Here is a 23,289-nt window from a genome sequence, read left to right as displayed (position 1 = left end):
GTCCCAGAGTTGGCCTTGGGGAAAACGGTGCCCTGGGCAAACTTCTATTTTGGCAACCTTTCTTTGGAGGTGGAATGGGGTTGGGGGTGAAGCTAGTGTGGAGGGGCTCAGGCTGTCAGCTCTGCCTTTCATGGGAGCTGAAAGCTCACAACCCCCATGTAATAACCTTGCAACCCCTGAGGGTTGTAACCCCCAGTTCTAGAAGGGTGCTGTTGGGGATTCTATATTACATTTTCTAGCCCAGCTGGATCTTTGTTCTAGAAAATCCACCCTACCAGTTCTAGGTTAGATGATGTAGCCCAGCTGCTCTATGTTCTAACTGGGATTTTCCAAAAGGGCTACATTAGGGGTTCTAGATTAGATGCTGTTGTACAGCTGCTGTGTTCTAGCTATGATGTTCTAGAAAGACTGCACTGTAGGTTCTAGATTAGATGCTTGCGGCCCCACCAGCCTGCATGCAAGCTGGGATGTTCTAGAAGGGCTGCAGTGTGGTTTCTAGATGAGATGCCCCCAGAAGCCCGTGTGCTAGAGGGGATGTTCTAGAAGGCCTGCACTGTGGGTTCTAGTTTAGGTGCTTGCCACCCCATCGGCCTGAGTACTAGTGAGGATGTTCTGGAAGGCCCACACTGTGGGTTCTAGTTTAGATGTTTTCCGCCCCACCAGCTTGCGTTCTAGTGGGGTTATTCTGGAAGGCCTGCACTGTGGGTTGTCGATGAGATGCTGTAGCCCCCAGCTGCCTGCATGGTAGCGGCGATGTTCTGGAAGACCTGCACTGTGGGGTTCTAGACGAGATCCTGCAGCCCCCAGTGTGTTAGTGGGGATGTTCTAGGTGGGCCACACCATGCTTCTCCAGGAGAGCGATCAGCCATAACTAGAACGGCTGGTTTGCCTGTGTAAGGAGCCGGAGTGGCAGTAGCTGCTATGCATGCGCCTTAAGCCCGGCGTTGCTTTGCCATAGTGTGTTGAGAGGGAATTGCCTTTTACGACGGCGCAGTTGGAGATGGCATTGCTTTACGGCAGGAGCTGCTTGCCTCAGTCGTCTGGTGGGGTGGTCCAATGTAGCAGCACAAACAGTAACCCTCCACTTTTGCAACTAGTTGGGACACAAATACAGAGAATATTTTTTTCAAATTAAAAAACCTTTATTATTATAATCTGGTATATAAATAAGAGTTTTCTTTTGTTCCATGATGTTTTGAACAACAATCATTTAAACATGTTATTTTTTGGTCAAGAAGTGAACTATGCACACTTTTTGCACTTGTATTCTTTCTTCTCATCAGCCAGGTTTTCTTGATTAGTTCCTTCTGGAATGCAGGGCATATATGCCCACCTCTTGCAAGAATCACACTAGACCTTTGATAAGTAACCATTGAGAAAATGAAATCACAGAAGTTATAATGTTACACATACTTTGCATTCACTCATGCTATTCCTTCTACATGTCAGCATTACCTAAAATATGCCTATCAGCATGGTGAAAATGTTACTGATGTGGAATTTTTACAAGAATCCCGATCCTTAGGCAGTTTATGGCATTTGTTTCTGATACCATTGTGCACTCCTCACTTTCCTTTTCACAACTGACAAGGTTGCAGTAGATGCAGTAGTCCTCCACGCTTTCTGAAAAATAAATATAGTGGTATGACATGCTGATTATGTTACGACCAACACTGAAAATGCAAATCTTGATTTATTAATGTCAATATTTTAATCCAGTCACTAGTTTGAACGTATTTTTTTCTTTTTTGTCAGTCATATTTTCTCAAATTTTTACTTTACTACAGCTGTATATAAAAATACCAATTTCATTTAACTGGTCTATCAATAGCAACCATTCACCCCATTCAAATGTTTTGGTACTTAAAGACATTATTGATGCATAGTATCAGGGGTCGCCGTGTTAGTCTGGATCTGTAAAAGCGGCAAAAAGTCCTGTGGCACCTTAAAGACTAACAGATGTATTGGAGCATAAGCTTGCATGCATGCATCCGACCAAGTTGGTATTCACCCACGAAAGCTTATGCTCCAATACGTCTGTGAGTCTATAAGATGCCACAGGACTCTTTGCCACTTTTATTGATGCATAGTCACCTTTACAGAACCAAACCTGTGAGATATCCCACTTTAGCAGTATTAAGATAACTGTCTGTTACGTGACATAATTCCACTCTTCCTGTTATCTTCACATGTGCCTAATGGGTTCATAGTATATGGGAGAAAGTTATTACCTGACTCCTTCATTAGAGCAATTGCTATTTGTCTTCTAAACGCAGTATTAGCCTCTTGTGTTGTTTCTACCGTACAGATGTCTTTCTGCTGCAAATACGTTTCTCCAAACTAACAACACTTCTATTTAGAAAAAAACACTCATAATTACCAGAGGTGAAAGGGGGCCGGTCCAGCATACCGGTAAGAACCAGCCCCTGGTACTGGCTGTACACAGCTGACGTTACAGTGCTGCTTTTTCAGTGCTTTAACATCGCTGCCCCCTTTAGCCCCCTGCCCTGTATCAGCGGCCCTGCCATAGTGTCCGGCAGCACTATTGGATGCTACTGGCAGGGTCGCCGACAGTGGGGGAGCAAAAGGGGCAGCTGCCCTGCGTTCTGGTGATTTACAAGGGCCTGGTGCTCCTGGCCACTGCAGCAGCAGGTGTCAGGAAGGGATGGCTGGGGGAATCTGGCCCGCTAGCCCCGCACCTACCGCCTGAGACCCCACCCCTTCTGGGGGCACAGAGCCCAGTCCACACACCTTGGCAAGGACACTGGTGCAGTGCACACTGGTAATCTCTAGTATTTACTGTCACCCCAGATAATTACACATAAATAACAAATGATAATGGCAATTTGGTATTCAATACCTTTAAGACGAGTGGTCCGCAGTTGTAGCCATCACTTTGTCTGGTATGCTGAACAATTTTACTCTTCCAATCAGATGAGGATTTGCTAGTTAATTGTTTGATGAAGTATCAGAAATTTTTACAGTACATTAGCGGACTGTATAAATGAGCTCTTCTTTCCCTTTTCCCCCCCTCCGGTTTCTGGACATAGATACAAGTCCATTCTCTCTAAATTTAATTAATGATTGCAATGACTTATTGCTCATACACACACACACACACACACACTTGCTTTCATATTATTGTCTCACTCTTACACAATGTATCACCTGATTTGCTGTGCCCCATGTTGATAATAACACTTTCTCAATCATGCAACATGCTACTGTTTTGTGTCCACATTCTATGAAGTTGTTACCCAGACTCAAATCACACAAGTTCACACAAATTCCGTTATTAAGCATATTCAGTACAAGTACATGCTGTTTCAATTTTTATTTGTAGCTACAGGAAGATATTAGTCTCACTATTGTTATATTCCCTGAAAATTTTTTTCACAGTAACAGTTCATGTACACTGTAAAAGTAAGTATCTAATAAAACACCTCCAATTCCTCAGGTAAGTTCTTTCAGATCTCATCTCATCACACAAGGGGTCAATTATTAACAATTCCTTTTTTTCCCCAATCAAGGCTATCTATCTGTCAGTGTAAATATATGTACAAATTATATTGGTAATGTGATGATTTCAACAATTTTATAATGATTTACCAAAAATCATTCCATTAACATATTCTCATTTGTAATGTCTCACAACACACAAGAGAACAGAATATTGTGAAATCATTGATCAATTCATTACAGACCATATTCTTCCAAGTGACATTAACAACATAACTTCACAGTAGCATTTTATTTTTTACATTCACATTCCACTTTCCTTTGCATGCACTGAACTCACTGAAAACCCGCAACACGGGAAATTATATCACTGCTACCCAGCTGTGTTACAAATCTCTTATATAATACCACATTTATTGCCCATAATCCAGAAGTAAAATACAAAGCATCTTACCGCAAGAACCCAATGACCTGGTGTGTGGTAAGGAAGCAATAATATATCGTTTTGGAGAATTTCACTCTGTATTCATTTTAAAATAAATTAGAAATGCAATTATAGTTTCCAGTGAAGCAAACCATGAAATGTAGATCAAGGGATCCTTAGTGTTACAAATCAGATATGTAAGAGAGTCATGTAAAAACAAAAAGATTTGTAATCAATGTGCTCTGTCTTACTTAACGTAAAAACTGACTAAGCTGTTTGCATACTTGTGTTTAACTAATGGACCCACTGAACTGTACAGCAAAACTAATGTGGCCCTCAATTAGTCAAGTATTGTATGTCTGATATGCACCTCCAAATACATTTCAGTAAATGTTTGGCAGCAGTAAATACACTGAAATGTTGCAATTCTGATTGAAATGCAGCAACTGCTGATATTTCAAGGGTATTTGGACTTAAATATGTTGGACCACATATTCACGTGATTGTTTACTTATTGATACAATGTATACTTTCATGTACCATCACAGTAAGTAGCCTACCTTTCCATCTGCTTTCTAGACCACACAGCTCAAATATGCATCAATAACCTACAACACATGATGAAAGAAAAGGCACAATTTAAATATTATTTGATGAATCAGTCCTGTTACCGTACATGTTTAGTGGTACTTAAATGTACCTCATCACTTATCCAGCTTCTTGGTTTCAGGCAATGAAATGAAGAGCAATACAATTTGATTTTTCTCACTTTGGCCTCCAGTCTCTCTGTGTGTTTGCCGGTCATTACAAATTTGACTAGAAAAAATAAGTAATACACATTACATGCATGGTAATACAGTTTCCTTTTTCTTGGTTTTACTACTGTGAATGCTGCCACTTTATACATGAAAACCTTTAATATACTTCATAAATGGAACGATGTTAAAGATCTGTTTAAGAAAGGTGCGGTACCCAATTACCTTTCAGAATCCATTGCTTGTCTTCCACCTCCTCCATAAGCATGTCATCAGAATTGTCATCAGCATCACTTGTATCATTGCTTGAGGCATCTTGCCCTATATACTCCTCTTCTTCCATTGCTGTGACCTCTATGTTTTTCACTGTGCTGTCATGAGACTTGTGAGATACAGTCCCATCCACTTTTCTAATCTCTTCTGAGGGTGTTTCTGGTTCAGTGTCACCAACTGCAATTTCAGTTCCGATGTTTTCCTCTGATGTGCTTTCAGCAGCTAGTGTTGGTGGCTCTTTAAATGGTTTTAAGTGTGTGATGCTGTACATGGTTCCTAACAGTTTCCCTGAGATGGTTTATAATTTCACTCTCTTACCCTCAACAGTAGTAATTTTGTATGGTCCCCGAAAGGTAGGTTGCAGCATTCTTCCTTTTCTTGTTCTCTTTCTAGCATTCAGTAACAGAACACAGTCCCTAACATCAAATGTTATTTCCCCATATTTAGAAGTCTCTTTTAGCATAACATCTTTGTTGATTTTCTTGTGCTTTAGAAATGTTACTTAGAGCCAGTACAATATCAGCATCATGTCTCAATTTCATATTTATGCTGTACTCTTTGCAGAAATCTTCCCCGAATGTATTCATACCTGGGATCTTTGTAAACAAATGGAGAAGGGGTTGTATTTGTAAAATGAAGACACACTGAATGCCATGTGTACATGAAAGGTGCTGGTAATAACATACACTTAACATGTAATTCTCTGAGACTTCTTCTGGAAACGCTGGGTCGTCACAAAACATTAGTCGAATGTATGCCAATGAGATGCCATACTAATGTATGCCAATGAGATGTCTCCTTTTCCCATCTTTCATGCAGACGGAGAGTGGCCTCTATTCTCCATTCGGTATGCTGATGGACATGGCTCTGTTCCATCTTTCATGCAGATGAGGATAGGGGAGTTGCCTTAATCTTGTCACTCTTGTCATGAGGGGTCTAGGTGTGTCTCACACCGCCATTCACTGCTCTGTGCAAGTTTTTTCTCTGATCAGTTTTGGTTCAAGTGGGCGGGTGACCTTTCATGAGTCAGATAGGCTGGATACTGTGCCCTGGTTCCCCAAGAAGACTGAGCTGACTGGCATCACCTGTGACTGCAGAGGTGTTAACTGGGCATTGAGCATAAAATGATCTTTAGCAATATGTTGTGACTACTTAAATTAAAGAAATCCATTCCACCTTGGTTTAGGAGAGAAACCACTGATTGAATGATTGAATAATAATCTGGTGTTGCAGGTCCCCATAGTGCTTCTCCATTGTCAGTGCAGCTTTTATTTTGGTGAGTTTTGCACACAGACGCAGAAATGTGGACTTGTGCATCCAAAAGTTCTGCAGCCACTGCTCATAAGCCCAAGCCTTCATTGTTACAGAAGATTTTTGCCCTTGGGAAGGATGTAAGATGACACAATATAATACACTTACTGAATATTTGTGAATCAGCTTCTACACACAATCATTGACGTGAACATGGGACACTAAGGGCTGGATTCACAGGCAAGACAAATGCAGCAAAAAGCAATCCTCATTGCTGGATCAAATGCAAAGGAATTGTTGAAAATAGGGAACAGTGTTGGAGGGCTGAGCTGGGTCCTGCCAGGCATGTGGGTCCTGAGGGAGCCTGGCCTGGGCAGGCTCTGCTCCTGCTCCAGCCTGGCTGATTGCACCACTCCCAAGGGGCAGGAGTTATCCTGCCCCAGGACCTGCCCTGGCTGCGCTGCAGGCTCAGCCTGGCAGACACAGTCACCTCCCATCAGGGCCGGCGACTGTGGATGGGGGTCAGGGCGTGGGAAAGTAGGTCTCTATCGGCTCTGGGGGGGGGTGCTGGGCAGTGAGGAGATGGGGAGATCTGTGTGTGTTGGGGTGCTGGGAAGCCGGGGGGGGGGGTCTGCGCCGTTGTGGAGGTGCAGGGCACTGTGCAGTTGTGGAAGGGCTGTGGGGGGTGTTCAGCTAGGGGGGCATTGGGCAGTGAGAGGATCTGGGGGGGGTTCTGGGCACAGTGGTCTGTGGGAGGGCACTGAGCATAGGGGTCTGTGGGGGTATCTGGGCAGCGCGGCACTAGGGGGTCAGAGGGATGGGGGCAGGGGAGCAGCATGGTGCGGCGTGGGCCCGCCCCCACGGGGAAGAAGCGGGATGGCCCCGCCGCTACCACTTGCCCCCCGTTGATCCTTTACAACCCCCCCCCCCCCCCCCCCCCAAAGAGCCAGCAGCCGCCCCGTCCGCCTGGAAGTAAGGGCAGAGAGAGGGCAGCTGCGTCAGCGAAGGCCACTGCGCACGCTCCGTTCGGGTGAGCATGCGCAGTGCGCCCACAGGCGGACCTCGGCGCGGGGAGGAGGGCGCTGTACCCGGCGGGCGGTTGGTGGCCGCGAGGGGAGGCTCCAGCATGAAGCAGAAGAAGAAAGGTAACGGCGGCGCCCCTCCCCCCGCCCCGCCCGCGTCTCTTCCTCGGGCTTGGGGCGGCTCGGTGGCCACCCCGCCCCGGGCCTGGGGCTCGAGCGCCGAGGCTGTGGCGCGGGAGCTGGGTTGTTCCCGCCCCCGCAGCTCACGTGCCCGCTGGGGGTCCGAGGGGAGCCGCGCGCAGGATCGGGGCCACAGCGCGGCCCCGCCCGCCGGAGCGGATGGGGCGCCCGGGACAGCCGCTGTAGCCCCGTCCCCGGCCTTTCCTGGACACGGGGCCTTCCCTCGCTGCGGCGCCTGTCGCTCAGGGGTGTGAACAAACATCCCCCCGCCCGCCCCGGCAGCGTTTCGTGCGGGGCAGCCCCGCGCCGCGGAGCTGGTGTTGCGCCGCTCTCCCCGGGCTGCCGGTGCCTCGGCCCGGCTGCGCTGCGGGGCGGTGGGCAGGGCGGGCCGGAAGGGACCGCCCAGGCTGACCCCCGCCCCCCCCTCAGCTCGTCCCTGAATTAATCCCTGTTGGAGCGAGAGCAGGGGCCGGGCAAACTTTTTGGCCCGAGGGCCGCATCGGGTGTCTGAAATTGTATGGCGGGCCGGGTGCCTCCCCAAACAGCCAGGCGTGGCCCGGCCCCTATCCAGCCCCCCTGCTTCTTGCCCCCCGATGGCCCCCCCCGACCCCTGCCCCATCCAATCCCCTCTGTTCCCTGATGGCCCCCCGGGACTCCTGCCCCATCCGACCCCCCCCCCCCCCCCCGTTTCCTGACTGACCCCGCCCCGGGACCCCTGCCCCATCCAACCACCCCTTTTCCCTGGCTGCCCTCAGACCCTTTGCCCCAACTGTCCCCTCTCCCTAACTGCCCCCTGCCACCCCATTCAACCCCCCCCCTTCCTTTCTGACTGCCACTCTGGGACCCCTGCCCCATCCAATCCCCTCTGTTCCCTGATGGCCCCCTGGGACTCCTGCCCCATCCGACACCCCCCCCCCCGTTTCCTGACTGACCCCGCCCCGGGACCCCTGCCCCATCCAACCACCCCTTTTCCCTGGCTGCCCTCAGACCCTTTGCCCCAACTGTCCCCTCTCCCTAACTGCCCCCTGACACCCCATTCAACCCCCCCCTTCCTTTCTGACTGCCACTCTGGGACCCCTGCCCCATCCAATCCCCTCTGTTCCCTGATGGCCCCCTGGGACTCCTGCCCCATCCGACACCCCCCCCCCCCCGTTTCCTGACTGACCCCGCCCCGGGACCCCTGCCCCATCCAACCACCCCTTTTCCCTGGCTGCCCTCAGACCCTTTGCCCCAACTGTCCCCTCTCCCTAACTGCCCCCTGCCACCCCATTCAACCCCCCCCCTTCCTTTCTGACTGCCACTCTGGGAACCCTGCCCTCGATCCAACCCTGCCCCCTTACCATGCTGCCTGGAGCACCGGTGGCTGGCAGCGCGGCTGCACCAGGACAGGCAGCTGCGCTGTGACGGGCAGCACAGAGCACCGGGTCGGGCTGGGCTCTGCAGCTACGCTGCCCAGAGTATTGCGCTGCGTGGGGGAGGGTGGACAGCCTCCCGGGCCAGGCAGAATGGTCTCGCTGGCCGTAGTTTGCCCACCTCTGAACTAGAGCATCTAATTAAAAAAAAAAAAGTCTTGATTAAAATTTTTCCAATGATGGAGAATCCAGCCCAGCCCTTGGGAAGTTGTTCCAGGGGTTAATTACCTTCTCTGTTGAAAATTTGTGCCTTAGTTCTAGTCTAAATTTGTCTAGATTCAACTTCCAGCGTTATATTTTTAACTTCTTGTCTTTTCTGGCATTAGTGCAAGTTGCTCAACAATGAGAGGTCATCGGAAGTGAAGATGGAGTTTGTGTTTTACACATAAAACAAAGGTTTCAGAGGAACAGCCGTGTTAGTCTGTATTCGCAAAAAGAAAAGGAGTACTTGTGGCACCTTAGAGACTAACCAATTTATTTGAGCATGAGCTTTCGTGAGCTACAGCTCACTTCATCAGATGTATACCGTGGAAACTGCAGCAGACTTTATATACACACAGAGAATATGAAACAATACCTCCTCCCACCCCACTGTCCTGCTGGTAATAGCTTATCTAAAGTGATCAACAGGTGGGCCATTTCCAGCACAAATCCAGGTTTTCTCACCCTCCACCCCCCCACACAAATTCACTCTCCTGCTGGTGCTAGCCCATCCAAAGTGACAACTCTTTACATAATCAAGTCGGGCTATTTCCTGCATAGATCCAGGTTTTCTCACATCCCCCCCACCCCCATACACACACAAACTCACTCTCCTGCTGGTAATAGCTCATCTAAACTGACCACTCTCCAAGTTTAAATCCAAGTTAAACCAGAACATCTGGGGGGGGGGGGGGGTAGGAAAAAACAAGAGGAAACAGGCTACCTTGCATAATGACTTAGCTACTCCCAGTCTCTATTTAAGTCTAAATTAATAGTATCCAATTTGCAAATGAATTCCAATTCAGCAGTTTCTCGCTGGAGTCTGGATTTGAAGTTTTTTTGTTTTAAGATAGCGACCTTCATGTCTGTGATTGCGTGACCAGAGAGATTGAAGTGTTCTCCGACTGGTTTATGAATGTTATAATTCTTGACATCTGATTTGTGTCCATTTATTCTTTTACGTAGAGACTGTCCAGTTTGACCAATGTACATGGCAGAGGGGCATTGCTGGCACATGATGGCATATATCACATTGGTGGATGTGCAGGTGAACGAGCCTCTGATAGTGTGGCTGATGTTATTAGGCCCTGTGATGGTGTCCCCTGAATAGATATGTGGGCACAATTGGCAACGGGCTTTGTTGCAAGGATAAGTTCCTGGGTTAGTGGTTCTGTTGTGTGGTATGTGATTGTTGGTGAGTATTTGCTTCAGTTTGCGGGGCTGTCTGTAGGCAAGGACTGGCCTGTCTCCCAAGACTTGTGAGAGTGTTGGGTCATCCTACTGACCGCTATTCCTACCTGCATGCCTCCAGCTTTCACCCTGACCACACCACACGATCCATCGTCTACAGCCAAGCTCTGCGATACAACCGCATTTGCTCCAACCCCTCAGACAGAGACAAACACCTACAAGATGTCTGTCAAGCTTTCTTACAACTACAATACCCACCTGCAGAAGTAAAGAAACAGATTGATAGAGCCAGAAGAGTTCCCAGAAGTTACCTACTACAGGACAGGCCTAACAAAGAAAATAACAGAACGCGACTAGCGGTCACCTTCAGCCCCCAACTAAAACCCCTCCAATGCATTATTAAGGATCTACAGCCTATCCTAAAGGATGACCCAACACTCTCACAAGTCTTGGGAGACAGGCCAGTCCTTGCCTACAGACAGCCCCGCAACCTGAAGCAAATACTCACCAACAACCACATACCACACAACAGAACCACTAACCCAGGAACTTATCCTTGCAACAAAGCCCGTTGCCAATTGTGCCCACATATCTATTCAGGGGACACCATCACAGGGCCTAATAACATCAGCCACGCTATCAGAGGCTCGTTCACCTGCACATCCACCAATGTGATATATGCCATCATGTGCCAGCAATGCCCCTCTGCCATGTACATTGGTCAGACTGGACAGTCTCTACGGAAAAGAATAAATGGACACAAATCAGATGTCATTAATTATAACATTCATAAAGACAGGTTTCAGAGGAACAGCCGTGTTAGTCTGTATTCGCAAAAAGAAAAGGAGTACTTGTGGCACCTTAGAGACTAACCAATTTATTTGAGCATGAGCTTTCGTGAGCCACAGCTCACTTCATCAGATGAAGTGAGCTGTGGCTCACGAAAGCTCATGCTCAAATAAATTGGTTAGTCTCTAAGGTGCCACAAGTACTGTGAGCTGTGGCTCACGAAAGCTCATGCTCAAATAAATTGGTTAGTCTCTAAGGTGCCACAAGTACTCCTTTTCTTTTTGCGAACATTCATAAACCAGTCGGAGAACACTTCAATCTCTCTGGTCACGCAATCACAGACATGAAGGTCGCTATCTTAAAACAAAAAAACTTCAAATCCAGACTCCAGCGAGAAACTGCTGAATTGGAATTCATTTGCAAATTGGATACTATTAATTTAGGCTTAAATAGAGACTGGGAGTGGCTAAGTCATTATGCAAGGTAGCCTGTTTCCTCTTGTTTTTTCCTACCCCCCCCCCCCAGATGTTCTGGTTTAACTTGGATTTAAACTTGGAGAGTGGTCAGTTTAGATGAGCTATTACCAGCAGGAGAGTGAGTTTGTGTGTGTATGGGGGTGGGGGGGATGTGAGAAAACCTGGATCTATGCAGGAAATAGCCCGACTTGATTATGTAAAGAGTTGTCACTTTGGATGGGCTAGCACCAGCAGGAGAGTGAATTTGTGTGGGGGGGTGGAGGGTGAGAAAACCTGGATTTGTGCTGGAAATGGCCCACCTGTTGATCACTTTAGATAAGCTATTACCAGCAGGACAGTGGGGTGGGAGGAGGTATTGTTTCATATTCTCTGTGTGTATATAAAGTCTGCTGCAGTTTCCACGGTATACATCTGATGAAGTGAGCTGTAGCTCACGAAAGCTCAATGCTCAAATAAATTGGTTAGTCTCTAAGGTGCCACAAGTACTCCTTTTCTTTTTACATAAAACAAAACATCTTATGACAGTTGTTTCCCTCGATAAGCGAGTGATGTATATCAGGAATCATGTGCATTGGCATAGCTCTGTGGGGTCAGCAGCCTACTGCTGGAATTGTAGGAAGTGTTAGCTTGAATTAGTAATTTGCACAAATGATTAGCATATGTCATATGTATGTGTGGTTTTTTTGCCTGAACATACTTCATTTTTATTTCAGGAGACCTCAGCCATGCAGAGCTGATGATGATGACAATAGCTGATGTCATTAAACAGCTGATTGAGGCTCATGAGCAGGGAAGAGATGTGAATCTAAATAAGTAAGTAGTGCCAGCCAGTAACTTATCTCTATGCTTCCCAGGGCAGGTACCCAGCCTGGAGGAATAATTGTCTATTCAGATATTTTTGTACATAGTTTTCACATCCCAACTGAATTTCTTTCACGAATACAAATCTTATATAATTGCATTTGTGTACTGACTTTAAAATATACCCATTTGCTTCATTCAGAGCTTTTGTACCATGGCATGAGTCATACTAATGAAAAAGAATAAACATGTCTCTTATTTTTTACATTGTAAGTCTGTCCAACCTGTTAGTCCCACAGAGGCAATACAGAACAGGAGTAGTTGTGGCACCTTGAGGCAATACAGGGTACGTCTACACAGCAAAAAACAAAAACAAACCCTCCACTGACTCGGGCTTGCATTGTGGGGCTAAAAATATCAGTGTAGATCATAGAATCATGGGACTGGAAGTGACCTTGAGAGGTCATCTAGTGCAGTCTCCTTCACTCATGGCAGGACTAAATATTATCTAGACCATCCCTGACAGGTGTTTACCTATCCTGCTCTTAAAAGTCTCCAATGACGGAGATTCTGCAACCTCTGTAGGCAATTTATTCCAGTGCTTAACCACCCTGACAGGAAGTTTTTCCTAATGTCCAACCTTGCTGCAAGTTAAGCCCATTGCTTCTTGTCCAGTCCTCAGAGGTTAAGGAGAATAATTTTTCTCCCTCTTCCTTGTAACAGTCTTTTATGTACGTGAAAACTGTTATCATGTCACCTCTTGTCTTTTCTTCTCCAGACTAAACAAACCCAATTTTTTTCAATTTTCCCTTATAGGCCATGTTTTCTAGACCTTTAATCATTTTTGTTGCTCTTCTCTGGACTTTCTCCAATTTGTCAACATCTTTCCTGAAATGTGGTGCCCAGAACTGGACAAAATAATCTCCTTGAGGCCTAATCAGAGAGTAGAGCAGAAGAAGTACTTCTTATGTCTTGATTACAACAGTTGTGCTAATACATCCCAGAATGATGTTTGCTTTTTTACAACACTCATATTGAGCTTGTGATCCACTATGATCCACTGAGAGCAAATTAGTGTTTGGGCTTGGGCTAGAGCCCAGGCCCTGAGACCCACCCCTTTTGCTGGGCTCCTGAATGTCTACACTGCTATTTTTAGCCCCACAGCCCAAGCTCAAGTCATTTGACCTGTGCTCTGAGACTTCCTGCCATGGGTCTTCTGTTTGCTGTGTAGATGTATCCGGAGTCAAGTGATAGTGATCTGGATTAAATTCAGGCTCCCGTGTAATGAAAAGAATTGTTAACTAAAACAGTATTCTTCTCTGTTACCTTTGTAAACTCAGAATAACTGTATTAAGACTGAGAACAGGATTTGGCCCCAGGTTCCTATTGCCGTGCTTTGTTCTTCTCTTCAAAGACCTTTTCCTGGGCACAAGTTGGAAAGAGACCTAGCAGGAATCTGGGTTTGCAGGGTAGCAATTAGAGAAAAATCTCATAAACTGAACTAATTTGCTCTCAGTGACTGAGAAACAATAAACTTTGAGCCTTCTAGTGCTATTTTCAGAACTTTTTTGAGTAAAACCACGCTTTAATTAAAAAAAAGGCCAAGAAATAGCAAAAATACAAAATCTTACAATTACAGTTGCCTCGGGTCATGGGTTATTTTTTTATGCCTTAATAAAGCCAAGTTAGCTATCACATATAGCTAGCATCAGCTTTTAAATTAGGTTCTTTTAACGTGTGTCTCATTAAGTAGTGTACGTTAGTCTGAACTGTAGACAGTAACATAGCACTTACTGGATTGAGTTGTAGGTAGGTGCTGGGATATCACAGCAATGGGCGTAAGGACTTGAATAGAATAAAATAATTTGATATCCTTCCATTTTAGGGTGAAAACCAAGACGTCTGCTAAGTATGGGCTTTCCGCACAGCCTCGTTTGGTTGACATCATCGCTGCTGTACCACCTCAGTATCGCAAGGTGCTGGTACCCAAGTTGAAGGCAAAGCCTATCCGAACTGCTAGTGGGGTGAGCACTATATATAAATGACCCTTTCAGTGACAGACCAGGATTAATTGTTGTCAAATATTGTAAAGATGTTGAAAGTCCAGAAGCTTTAATGAAGTACTAGATATGTGGTCAACTTCCCAGATTGTCTACTGCAGTGGTTTTCAAACTTTTTTTCTGGGGACCCAGTTGAAGAAAATGGATGCCCGCAACCCAACGGAGCTGGGGATGGTGGTTTGAGGTGTGGGAGGGGCTCAGGGCTGGGGCAGGGGATTGGGGCGTGGACTTGTCTCCGGCGGCTCCTGGTCATCCGCGCAGCCAAGGTGCAGTGGTCCGGCCAGCGGCCGGTCTGGCTCCTAGTTGAAGGCGCACAAGTTTTGGCTCCATGCGGCTCTCACCCACAGGCACTGTCACCCAGCTCCTATTGGCTGGTTCCTGACCAATTGGAGTGCAGAGCCAGTGCTTGGGGCGAGCACAGCTTGTGGAGTCCTGTGGCCCCCCTGACTAGAAGGTGGACCTGCTGCTGGCCACTTCTGGAGTGCAGCACGGTGTCAAACAGGTAGGCACTAGCCTGCCTTAGCTGGGCAGCACCGCCGACGGGGACTTCTGACGTCACAGTCAGCAGTGCTGACCAGAGCTGCTAGGGTCCCTGGGTGCTGAGCAAGGCGATCCAGTGCCTTACAGACCCAAACTTCGAAAAACACTGGTCTACAGCATCATAGTAATGGCAAGGGAATATGGTTTTCAAAGTATCTCATGAAGGCGAAAAGAAGAGGGTTGGTGCAGTGACTTCCATTTGTTAACTAGATTAGTATGTCTCACTCCCACAGGTTAATCTGGAAACGAGACCCATTTAAAATTGAGTACTGTTGCAGCTGGCTGGTTCAGCAAATGGTCCAGTAACAAGATTTTAATCCTTCACCCACAATTTCCTTAGAAGATAATTAAGGCTGAAAAGTATTAACACTTAACTACAGCTAGCATCCAACAGGATATTTTAAATCTTCCTGTCATACCACACACACTCTCCCTGCCCTTCCCTGCCTCCTTCCCCAGTTTTAAAAAAATCTGGAAATGTACAGTTATCAAGGTAATTCCATGTTGCCATATAATAATTGACAAGTATCTCTGAAAATCAGGTCCTGGGTGTCTCAAGTTGTGCACTCAAAACTAGCGGACGCTTGAAAAATTGCATCTTAACCTCTCCAGATCTCATATTCTTGATTTGTTAAAAGGGAGATTAATACCCCAAATGGTGTTGTGAGGCTCAATTTTTGTTTGAGAAACTGTAGGAGATCATGGGAGAAAAAGATGCACAGAATTATTTTCTGTGACTGATGAGGATTAATTTTTTTCCTTTTTTTTGTCTGTTTCCTGTTTTTTCTTCCTCCAGTGCCTGTCTTCCAAAGTCTTTCCCCAATGCCTATTGTCATTCTCCCAGTCTCATATTCTCCTGAAAGTGTACCAGACTGTCCCAATCAGGATTTTAATGTCACCCTGGGTCTCTTGGCAGCGTGCTTGTGGTACCAAACCTGAGATGGGTCATCTGCTTGTAAATGTGGTCTTGTGTGCCATGAACATGTTCTGCTGCTATGTCCGTCTGGACTGTGGAAACCCCTTTTAGTAATGGCAGTGCTAGTTTACTGTTGCATTTGGTGGTGGTCAACTCTGTCACTGCCACTACTGTTTTTTCCTTCAAGAGTTAATGCACGAGAGTGTTAAGGGTAAGGCTCAGGTGGAAAAATTTAAAATAGTCCCTCACATATGTACCTGTTTGTATAATTCCAGGATATACTTTTTATCTTTCATAATTTCAGAAATAACTATGATTATAATTTTCTTCTTTTGTAACTCTCCTTATTACAGATTGCTGTTGTGGCTGTGATGTGCAAACCACACAGGTGTCCACACATTAACTTTACAGGAAACATATGTGTGTAAGTATGACTGTTCAGATGAACCAAAAGAGAAATGTGTTTCAGTATCTCTGAAATAAGTCTGGCCATGTGCAGTAGCATACTGTCACTGTTGCCGTTTTGGGGTTCTACAGACTTGGATTACCTCTGAAGGTCCACAGGCCACCTTTCTTTCTGCATGAGTGAAAACTTGTAGCAAGCTGAATCAAAATCCAGACTGCTGATGCCTGTGTGTTATGCAGAAACAGGGACTCTATTTGATAGTTCTTTCTCTTCAACGAAAACATGCTTTTCCTTCAATGGATCAAACCCTGCTTGTGTTAGTGGAAATACTTAAGTGAATACAAAGAGCTAGATTTGGCCACTTGTTAATAGTGAAATACAAATTATGTTTGTTTGTTTGTGTTGATTTACAAAAAAGCTAAAAAGGTTTCACAGCCATTCACACAGCTTAAAAATGCATCCTTAGTGCAATAATTTATGGTAATCTACCATAAATCCCCCACCGTTTGAACAATTCCTCATACCTGCTGTTACAGTTCTCCCTCCCTTTCAAATGCCTGGGGAAACAGATGAGTCTTGTGGCATACCCTGAAGATCTGTGTCTACTCTACTCAAATTGAACTGTTTCAGACCAAGTGAGTGAAAATATTTGTCACAGTTGAAAAGTACTTACAGAGACTTAAGTAGCATATTCTTGAACAGCCTGTAAACAAACTTTGAGACACAAACTCCCATAAATACAATGGAGAGAGGCAAGAAAAAATTACGGGCTTTGAAAATTTAAAAATGACTTTTAAAAAGCTTTGGGAAATAAAATATTTAAAACTTTGCAAAAGTGCAAACTTATAATGAAAAATGCCACTTAGCTACCTCATCCCCTGTTATATCAAGTATTTCTGTTGTCAGCATGACATCCCCAACCCACTGCTTGCAGGGATGTCATGTCCATGGGCTCTTCCAAGCTGAGTGGAAATGAACATTACAGAAATTCAAAAGAAGCAAAAAAATGAGATGTTCCTACTGTGTTTCTATTCTGAAAATTGGCTATTTGATAATAGTTCCTTCTCAGATAACATTTCTGCTCTGAGTGTTCAGCATCATATCTGCTGGCTTCAGTAACTAAAATAAAATTTTAGTAGTTTTCAGTGCCAACACTAGGAGAGTCTGTTCTGAAGCTGAAGTCTGTTCTTCCTCCTTGTGCATCATCAGTTCTATTTGAAAAAGGAGTACTTGTGGCACCTTAGAGACTAACCAATTTATTTGAGCATAAGCTCTCGTGAGCTGTAGCTCATGAAAGCTTATGCTCAAATAAATTGGTTAGTCTCTAAGGTGCCACAAGTACTCCTTTTCTTTTTACGAATACAGACTAACACAGCTGCTACTCTGAAAACAGTTCTATTTGAGACATTTCAGTCAATTACATCTGTGCAAATACGTTGAATTGTGTTGCTCCAATTTAAACAAGGATATTAATTTGGCTTGCAGACTCTTCATTACTGGTGGTGGTGCATGAGAAGGAATGGTCCAGGCTGAGTTTGCCATGCAAACCGTGGGGAAAAGTAATTGATAGGGAATTTGAAAGTGCATTTGATTTGATAGAGAATCATTGAGAGACAAACCTGGAACTTGATGATGGCATTTTTGCTCGCTATTCAGAGACCTGCACTTTAAGTAATAACATGCTGAGTGCTCCATTAGTTTGGTTATTGAGAGTGCTCAGTCTGTACTATTGAACTACTGAAACTGAGGGAATTCTCACACTTCCTGTGCCCGGTCATCTTTGAACGTTGAATGAAGTGTACATTAGCCATTAAACTTTGTAACCCTGAGAATTAAACTGAGGATGTTTCAGAGCGAACAGAAACCGATTCCTTTTAGTTGCTTTCTGTGGGAAGCAATTCATTTCCCATTTCTCTCCTGAGCAGCAGTGATGCTGTGGTATCCACCAGTTGCTTTCTCTGCAACTTGCATGCATGTAATTAACATCTGTTTAACGTAAGTCGTCAGGGCCAGTAATAGTAATTTATCATATATTGCTGTACAATTGTCCAGCCTGCATGTTACTTTACTCTGTAGTTTGCTAAACAATATGTCCCTGAATTCAAGCAACTACATAGAAATATGGTTTCCCACTATCAATATGTAAATCCCTAATGGTATCTGGAAATGAAATGCAGATCTTGAGTTATCTTTAATTTGTAACTGAAGACCCTATCTATTTTTTATATATATTGACAACCTAAATGCTTCAGATACATTGAACTAGAGGAGTCATTTTCTAGATAGTGGGACGGCTAATTTAATTATGATATTTGGAAAATGTTTGTGCTGCTTATACACATTTAGAATTACTTATAGTATCGCTTTGTTTTCATTTTAATAATCTTTCTGTGAGACTAGTCCAAATCTCTAGAGCTGGTTCCCTAACTGAATAAAGTGGAGATGGGGTTTATCTGAAATTATTTCAGGCTTTTGGAAGGTATTTGCAGTACATGTTTTTGTATAATTTATTAAAAAATTATTTTAGGTAGACACAATTATTTGACGGATCAACATTTCTCATATATACGTTTGTTATTCTGTTCCCCTTTGGATGCTTTAAGTAAAATATCTGTTGTGCAGTACTGGTCATCTTCTTTTTTTACATGTAATTTTTTTTTTTACTGCTATAGTACAGCACTTGTATAGTGCTACCTGCCCTCAATTCGTATGAATGTCAATAGAAGTTGAGAGTCCTTATTACCATGCTAAATCATGTCTTTAAACTATGCTTTGTAGTGCACAAATGTGGAGATTTCTGTCTCAGATAAATCAAGAGACTCTTTGTTTTGTGTTTGTCATTTGTACAGGTTTGTGTATGACTCCTCATTCTCTTTTAATACTTGCAGATACTGCCCTGGTGGGCCCGATTCTGATTTTGAATATTCAACGCAGTCTTACACTGGCTATGAGGTACTACCTTTGAGGGTCATGTTGCAATGTGACATTTTGTCTGTGAAATTGGGACAGGGTCCTTTTCATCTCTAGTCTCAGCTCTTTAGAAAATCAGTCCTTATTGCAAGAATGAAAAAGGAGAGAGCGGGGGAAAAAAAAGAAACGACCGAGTAGTGAAACTGAAACAGTTAAACTGCTAGGGCTGGAAATCCCTTTGAATTAGTTTTTAATAGTTCTTCTCTCTCCTGACTATTTTGTTACCTTTTTTCCCCCTTAGGCTTGAAAAAAAGTTTTTCTTTTCCTACCAATTTTATCCTTTTCATGTTGGCAAAGATAAGTTTCCTTTTATTTTCCTGTTTCAGATGGCTTTAAACTTAAAGGGACACTGGCAGGTTCCAAGTATGGTCTCTCCAAAAGTAGTTGTTCTTCATAAATATTGCCTGAGGAAACGGCCCAGTGGAAACTTGAATGCTCTAAAGCCTGTCTCGTAACTCACTTTAACAAAGAGTGGGATCTTGAGGTTTTTAAATCTGTAAATAAAATACTTCAAAAGTGACTCTCTTTCTTATCTTACTTGATTTAGTGTCCCATGCCAAACCCCAGAGTAGCACATTTTGAGATTACGTATGTATCTGCAGTAGAATCTCACTAATCCTACGTATTTTATAGTGCAGAAAAAGTTTTCTTGCTACCCAGCAAAAGCTTAATAGCAGATGCTGTAGTGAGACTAAATTATTTAAACATTTTTTTAAAAGTATGCTTCATTCCATCTATTAGTATATTATGAAGTGTCAAAAAATAATTGAAGCTAAGTAATAATTGTCAAAGTAAACGAAGTAAGTAGACTTAGATGCAGAGTCCTTTTATCTTTAATATTTGGTTCACTTTGCTATTATCCAATATTCAGTGATTGGCAATGGGGCTCCCATTCATTAGTGCAAATTAGGAAGTGTGTATGTACAGTAAATTTCCCTAATTCACACTGATTTGCAGACTGACACATGTGCCTGTGTGTGTATACACGCATTCGTTTAGTATTAAGTGTCTTTGGCACTTCGCGAGATATAAAGAGGCAGTCCCTGATGCACTAGGAAATTCAAAGGAGAGCATAACTTGTCTAAAAACAATTAGTAATAGTTCACAATGTTGGCATCATAGAAATCAGTTCTTAGGGATTTGATGAAAAGAGGGTGGTGGATTACAAACTGACATTGGGAAGTCATTCCATGCACAGGCAGCATCATGAAGGAGAAAAAGCAGTGAGATGAGGGTAGGAGAAAAAATTGAATGAAGCATCAAGACGACGCATCTTGAGACAATAGTTTTGTAATCATAATTTGCAGAGGTAAAAAATAAATCCATTTTGTTGCCCCCTCTCCCTCCCGCAAACTTGTGGTGGTCAAGTAAAAATGACCTATTTCCGTTGCATTACAACATCAGGGCAAAACACAAATTTGATTTTACATTGGTTAACTTTCAGTAAACTACAACCAGATAGACACTGGATTCATAATGGAATCAAGATCTTAATAATTACATTTTTGTGAAAATGGAGTGTCCAACCAGTGGCTAAAGATTCACACGTCTTGTTCTTTTCCAGTATGTTGTCAAGAAATAAGATTTAATAATGAATCCTTTTTTCTCCTAGCCAACATCAATGAGGGCCATTCGTGCCCGGTACGATCCTTATCTCCAGACAAGACATCGAATCGAGCAGGTAAATATTTTCAATGAAGGGAACATGTATTGTTTGAAAATAGTTGCAATAATTCTGTTAGTTTCCGCATTTTGAAAACAGCTTTCCAATTAAGAGAGTGATCTTGGGGGTTACTGAGTTGTCTTGTTCACTCTGGTGAGGTTTGAGTTTTTAAATAGATATATAAATATCTTGGGGCCTCAAAGTAGACTTGCTTACGATGATCTTTAAGATCCTCTCTCCTACCAGCTGCCAAATCCTTCATTTTCTGCTCCCTATATTGCATTATTTTTATACATAAATATGATGTTTCATCATTATGATAATGTTGCTACATGAAATATTGTCAGTATAAGAAAAACTCATATAAACAATGATGAGAACTCCCAAAGTCTTACACTTGAGATAGGTTTCAGAGTAACAGCCATGTTAGTCTGTATTCGCAAAAAGAAAAGGAGTACTTGTGGCACCTTAGAGACTAACCAATTTATTTGAGCATAAGCTTTCGTGAGCTACAGCTCACTTCATCGGATGCATACTGTGGAAAGTTTAGAAGATCTTATTATATACACACAAAGCATGAAAAAATACCTCCTCCCACCCCACTCTCCTGCTGGTAATAGCTTATCTAAAGTGATCACTCTCCTTACAATGTGTATGATAATCAAGTTGGGCCATTTCCAGCACAAATCCAGGTTTTCTCACCATGCCCCCTCCCCCCCCCCCCCCCCCAAACTCACTCTCCTGCTGGTAATAGCTTATCTAAAGTGACTTGAGTTAGCCGTCCTAAAATATGATATTTAGCTATTGATGCTCTCACAACACCCAACTAGTTCACCCCTAAATAAGCCCTGCCTTTTACCAGTTACATTTGGGCTGAGGAAGCCAGTGGCTTACCACTTTCACATCTGTGTGATTGGGGGGGTTCCATTAGCCCAGCTCCCTCCAGTAGCATCTCCATGGAAAAAACTGCATAAACCTGGGGAAAACTAGGAGGATGGCATCTCACTAAGTCATAACCTGCCACTTGATGGAGAATGGACAATAATGATAAATGAACATGGGATCAAACTCTGGTATGTTTCCCTTTCCTTCCCCCATTGTGGGGTTTCTCCCATTCTTCTTCTTCTGTTTTGATGTTCCCCTTCTATCCTCCCCCATCTAGGTGCCTCCTTTTTTCCTTCTCCTGAGGGTGGGGCTGAGATGAAACTGCTGGCCTAGTGGCTGCTTCCATCCCTTAGGAGCCAACAAAGGGGAACAAGGAAGAATAGTGGAGGAGGAATAGGAGAAGTGGCTACTTGTTGTCCTGCAGCAGTCTCTGATGTCCAGAGTCAAGAACTCAGCAAAAAGGAATCCAGTTCTTGCTACTCAAGACAAATAGGTGGAAGTGGGACAGAGGCCAAAAACTGTGGGCTGTTCCAGCAGTCCCAGTTTGGGTGGCATGTGTGTATGTATGTATCCCCAAGAAAATTTCTCCATGTTTCTCCCCTGATAAATAAACTTGGTGGAGATAAGTTGTAGGATTCAATTGTTGTCCTCATGCTTTAGTTCTTGATGGTCTCAAAAAATATGAAACTGCCTAACTTAAAAGATGTATACAGTGTTGTTGTAGCTGTGTTGATCCCAGGATATTAGAAAGACAAGTGGGTGAGGTAATATATTTTTATTGAACCAACTTCTGTTGGTGATTGTGCAGTTACAAAGCTTGTCTCTGAGCTCTTCTTCAGGTCTGGGAAAGGTATGGAGTGTCAGTTAAATATAACATTGAACGGATAGTTTAGCATGAGTAGTTAGTATGCATTCTAAGGGACCAGTAAAGGTGAAGTGGTCTGTTAAACATCCCTGAGGTCATAGCACAAAAAGAGGGGTCAGTGGTTAACAGATTGTTGTAATAACCATAAATCCAATATAATAACTATGTGGGTGAAACCAGACAATCACTGCTCTCTTGAATGAACTCTCACAGGAAAATGAAAAGACAAAACAACGTATCACCTGTGCGTGGACACTTTTCACAAAGAGGTCAGATTCAGTGATCAATCAGTCCTTGTCCTCAAAGGAAACCTGCACAACGCTTTTAAAAGATGACCCTGGGAGCTTAAATTCATAACTTCAGTAGACACTAAAAATACTGGTCTTTCATAAAAATGCTGGTTTTATGGCTTATTACAGTAACTTAACCCAGTAACCACCATCTGTGTCTTATGACTGCAGGGGTGTTAATGGGTCACTTCACGTTGGATGGTCTCTTATAATATGTGCCAACTACTGATGCTAAACTATCTGTTCGATCTCATATTTAGGCTGTGTCTACACTATAGCTGATATCAGCTTAATTTATCTCACTCAGGAGTGTGAAAAAACCACCCACTTGAGCAACCTAAGTTACACCAAAACAACAAGGAGTCCGGTGGCACCTTAAAGACTAACAAATTTATTTGGGCATAAGCTTTCATGGGTAAAAACCCCACATCTTCAGATGTGTGGAGTGAAAATTACAGAT

The 23,289-nt window shown here is 43.9% G+C and overlaps 1 protein-coding gene across 1 annotated transcript in view; it reads left to right on the top strand.

Moving 5' to 3' along the window:
- The first annotated feature begins 7,196 nt into the window (after positions 1-7,196).
- The window catches only part of ELP3 (elongator acetyltransferase complex subunit 3), a 136,237-nt gene continuing 120,144 nt past the window's right edge, over positions 7,197-23,289 (top strand). The window contains exons 1-6 of the mRNA XM_048845832.2: positions 7,197-7,307; positions 12,147-12,246; positions 14,120-14,258; positions 16,104-16,174; positions 19,045-19,108; positions 20,739-20,807. Of these exons, the coding sequence (XP_048701789.2) occupies positions 7,199-7,307; positions 12,147-12,246; positions 14,120-14,258; positions 16,104-16,174; positions 19,045-19,108; positions 20,739-20,807 (552 nt within the window). The 5' untranslated portion in view covers positions 7,197-7,198. The remainder of the gene's footprint in view (positions 7,308-12,146; positions 12,247-14,119; positions 14,259-16,103; positions 16,175-19,044; positions 19,109-20,738; positions 20,808-23,289) is intronic.

This window comes from Caretta caretta, chromosome 3, assembly GCF_965140235.1.
Source record: "Caretta caretta isolate rCarCar2 chromosome 3, rCarCar1.hap1, whole genome shotgun sequence".
Lineage (NCBI taxonomy): Eukaryota > Metazoa > Chordata > Testudines > Cheloniidae > Caretta > Caretta caretta.
Note: the sequence above shows the minus strand (reverse complement) of the source record. Positions and strands in the feature narration are given on the sequence as shown.